Source organism: Pteropus vampyrus, unplaced genomic scaffold (assembly GCF_000151845.1).
Source record: "Pteropus vampyrus isolate Shadow unplaced genomic scaffold, Pvam_2.0 Scaffold112, whole genome shotgun sequence".
Lineage (NCBI taxonomy): Eukaryota > Metazoa > Chordata > Mammalia > Chiroptera > Pteropodidae > Pteropus > Pteropus vampyrus.
In genome coordinates this window covers 3,695,719-3,699,731 of record NW_011888893.1, presented here as the reverse complement: position 1 = coordinate 3,699,731, position 4,013 = coordinate 3,695,719, and the positions used below count along the sequence as shown (strand labels likewise).

The window sequence follows — 4,013 nt, the reverse complement described above, 5'->3', positions numbered from 1 at the left end:
CCTCAGTGGCATCGAGCTCCTGGCACGTCCGCTCGCAGGGCCCCGGCTCTCCAGGGGCCACCTGCTGCCACACTTCCCCAGGGGGGCACTCTGCCAGGGAAGACCGCCCACCCCAGCACTCAAGTCAGTGCCGGGTCCAGCCTCTGTCCTCCCCCGTTCCACACTGGGCGCCCCTTGCACCCCATCTCCCCTCCACGGCACTGTCTACATAGCTCCGGCAGCCTCTGGACTTTTAGGCCTCCACGCACACCTTTCGACTCTGATCCACCCTCCCAAACACTTCTGGCACCCAGCTCAGGTCTCGCCTCCTCCAGGAAGCCTCCCCTGACCAGTCCCGTCCACCCCGACGGCTCCATTTGCAGCACCAACTTCACGCCCTGTGGGTGCCACTCGCTTGTCAGTGAGCCAGAGACTGTCCCGGCTCCACCTGCCCTCGGCTGCCAGGCTGGCGGTGCCCAGGGTTCTCTGAATCCACAAAGAGCCCACTGTGGCAGAGCTGGGCACATATGGGACCTTAGGAAAGGCCCGTCGACCTTCACCGGATGGGGACAACACAGCACAGGGCCGACGCCTCTGCGTGGGGACTGCCAGGCAAGGGTCCTGTTTCAGCTCACCCTCTAGACCTCAGTTTCCTCATCTGCTTAGAAATAACCCTCCGCTTCCTGTGTCACTCACAGCCCTGGCTCGGTGTGCACACGGCACACCTGACCGATGCCCCCAACCTCCCAGGGTGCACCATGCTGAGCAGTGCGGACAGATGGCGGGAGGGGCTTCCCGGAGGAGGTAGCATTGCCCAGGGTGGGTGGGGTGGGTGGGCTTTGGAGGGGCCAGCAGGGGCCGGAGAGCCCACATCTCACCCTCACAGTCATCGAGGGAGCAGTTGAAGGCTCCACCTTGGCAGACACTGGGAAGACAGAAGCACGTGTTCAGACTCCTCCGTGCCCTCCCCCACACCCCATCAGCAACTCTGCCCTCCGCCCACCCCCACCCCAGCCCCGACCATGGCCCTCACCAGCGGGTGCAGTTCTGGGTGAGCACAGTCCCCGAGGGCAGCTCCTGGGCCTGCTCTTCAGGGGTCAAGGTGAGGCCCCAGGGCAGAGAGAGCTGGGCGCAGGGACACGCGGCAGGGGGCACACAGGTGCCATTGTGCAGCAGCTAGGGCAGGGCGGGTTCCCGTTACACTCGGACCACGGCCTCTCCCGCACCCCACCCCCAGCCATGCGGGAGTCAGGGCACAGCGCCTGCACCTACCCACTCTCCAGGGCAGCCACAGCCAAGCTGGCAGGGCTCAGGCACGCAGAGGGCGCCGGGCCGAAGATGTGAGCAGAGGCTTGGGCACGAGGTGGCACAGGCCCTGAACACCTGGCCAGGTGGGCACTCTGGGGGCAGTGCACAGATAGTGGGGAGGAGTTCCAGGGAGGGGGCTGCCCTGGACTGCCACCTGCCCTGGCGAATGCCAGCTGGGACGGGGCCCTGGGCTCCGCAGCCCTGGAGGGAAAAACAGCCCCCCACGGCCCACGTACGCACCAGGGCAGGGCTGCAGGTTACATTCCTGCCGCTGCTCTGTGTCCTGGGCCTGGCATGGCGTCCCCCCAGGACCCTCGTCACAGCTCCGATGGCGCTCAGTGGTGCCCCAACCACAGGGAGCCGAGCAGGGGCTCCAGGCTGACCACGGCCCAAGGACTGGGCACTCACGGTGTGGGCACACCAGGGACCCATTGATGCAGGTGCTGTGACAGGGTGGGCAGAAAGGGCTCAAGCCCCGAGTCACGGCGAACAGAGCCCTCGCTCCCCCGCGATGCCCACCGCCCTGACTTGCCTGGCCCAGGCCTCCCACCCGAAGCCCCCCGTCCCCCTGCCCGTCCGCTGGCGGGCAGCCATACCAGTCCCTGCAGTCCAGGCGCACCACCTCGGCGGGGGCCAGCACCCAGGAGGCGTTGGAGCTGGGGAGGCCGCAGCGACAGGAGGAAATGGGCACGCAGCGCCCATCCTGTACCAGGTGGCCAGGGGGACAACGGCAGCCTAGGGGTGGGGTGGGGAGGACAAGCCAGATACGGTGCTCGGACAGGTGCTCATGACAGATGCCTCCGGATGGAGTGCAAAGCCTCAGGCTGGCACCGAGCACCCGTCTTCCCGTGCCCCGCGTGACCTGGCTCCACCCCATCCCCGTGGCTTCATTAGCCCGCCCTGTGTGGCACAACCCCGGGAACCCTCAGGGCTGCCCCCGGGTCACGCGCTCTCGGGGAGCAGGAGGAGTGGAGGTGGGCCCCGGCTCCCCCAGCGTGCCCAGGCCTAGCCCGGCCACCTGGGCGGCACGGTCCCTGCAGACACTGCACACGGTCCCAGAGGTCGACACAGCTTCTAGGACACTGGTTGGCACAGCCAAGGGTGAGCACGGTGTCCCGGGCCTCACAGCTCTCCCCTGAGGACCAGGAGGTAGGTGTCACTGTTGGGGACATTCCTGGCCCCCAGGACAGCGCCCTGTCTTCCACTGCACGCCTCCAGGGGCAGAGGCAGCGAGGAGACATCCCCCTCAGGTGTCAGCTCGTGTGTGGTAGGACGGGGGTCACCTGGGCAGGGCCCCGTGTTGCAGCTCTCGGTCTGAGCCCATGGCCCCCGGCAACCTCCTCTGGCGGGGCCCTCTGCCTCTCTCCAGCGTAACCGGAACCCCCCACTGCAGGGCACTTGGCAGGGGCTCCAGGGCCCCCAAGGACTCCACTGGCACAAGTCTGAGGAGAGAAAAAGGAAGTCAGAACCCAGGGCCCTTCTTCCTGCTTCCACCCCAAGGCCCTGGGCTTCAGCCCTGCAGACACTCGCACGTGCCCTGAGCTCCTGGCACCCTCTTTCCAGCTGCTGTGGCCCCACCCAGCCTCAAATCCAGCAGGCCCTGGGGGCAAGCAGGAGGGTCGGCAGGTCCGACCACTGCCTGGCCACCCAACCGGCCACCCAACTGAGCAACATGGCCCAGCCTCTCCTGGCCATCCCAAGCCCCTCCCCCTGCTGGCCTACGCCCCGCCCCATTACCGCCGCAGGCTCCAGGGTCCAGGCAGAGGCGCTGCTGGCTGAGTGGCCCCGTGCAGAGGTCCGGGTCCCCCGCCCACGGCCTCCCTGTCTCAGGGTCCAAACAGAGGCGGTGGCGGTGCTGCTCTGAAGCCAGCCAAGGTGCCAAGGTGGGAGAGAGGCCAGCTGGGTCCTGCGGCCACCGCTCCTCTAAGGCGGCGGCCCTGGAGGCAGGGGCCAGGACACTGGCAGGCAGGCAGGGCCCACAGGGTGACCACTCAGACCAGCCGCTCAGAGGCAGAAGACCTAGGACAGACAGCGTGTGGCGGGCGCCTTCCCAGCGACCAACCCCCAGACCCAGGGACCCCGGTGCAGAGGGAGGGAGGGGCTCAGGTTACCGCCAGGAAGACTAGGGGGGCGTGGAGGATCTGGGTAGGGTGACCAGCCGTCCTGGTTTGTCTGGGACTGTCCCAGTCCTGGTACTGAAAGTTCCAGGTTCCAGAAACCCCCCCAGTCCTGGGCAAATGGGGACAGTCGGTCTGCCTAGTCCAGAATTACCTTGACAGCCCTGGCTGGTGCACTGCAGCTCTCCGTGCTGGCATTCACTGCGGGAGGGGACAGTCAGGGTGGGCTCTGGGAGGCAGGACCCAGCCCAGGGCAGTGAGCATGTGGGGGTGACCTGAGCTCTAGGCTCAGCTGCAACAGGACGGGGTACAGGGCTTAGCCTGGCCTTCTCTGTGGGGGGCCCCTCCCGGCCCCCTGATGCTACCTCCCCCACCCCCATCACTCACCACTCTTTACAGCCCAGGCGCAGGTGGTCCCCAGGGGCCAGGGTCACCCTAACTCCTCCTGAGATGTGCTGGCAGCTACACTGCTCTGCAGGGACACAGCCCCCAGTCTGTTCCAACAGCCCCTGTGCAGGAGGGGACACAGGGACAGGGCTGTGTGGCAGCATCTACGCACGCGCACGCCGGCACCGTGCCTGGCCCACAGAGGGTGCACAGAGGGTGCAC

At 67.2% G+C, this 4,013-nt stretch overlaps 1 protein-coding gene across 1 annotated transcript in view; it reads right to left on the bottom strand.

Annotated features, from left to right (window-relative positions):
- SSPO (SCO-spondin) overlaps positions 1-4,013 on the bottom strand; it is a 48,594-nt gene that overhangs the window by 3,755 nt on the left and 40,826 nt on the right. Inside the window, exons 65-75 of the mRNA XM_011365538.1 lie at positions 3,964-3,982; positions 3,792-3,913; positions 3,559-3,605; positions 3,025-3,306; positions 2,571-2,729; positions 2,306-2,422; positions 1,884-2,022; positions 1,528-1,730; positions 1,252-1,379; positions 1,013-1,155; positions 858-904 (exon numbers count right to left, since the gene is read on the bottom strand). Of these exons, the coding sequence (XP_011363840.1) occupies positions 858-904; positions 1,013-1,155; positions 1,252-1,379; positions 1,528-1,730; positions 1,884-2,022; positions 2,306-2,422; positions 2,571-2,729; positions 3,025-3,306; positions 3,559-3,605; positions 3,792-3,913; positions 3,964-3,982 (1,406 nt within the window). The remainder of the gene's footprint in view (positions 1-857; positions 905-1,012; positions 1,156-1,251; positions 1,380-1,527; positions 1,731-1,883; positions 2,023-2,305; positions 2,423-2,570; positions 2,730-3,024; positions 3,307-3,558; positions 3,606-3,791; positions 3,914-3,963; positions 3,983-4,013) is intronic.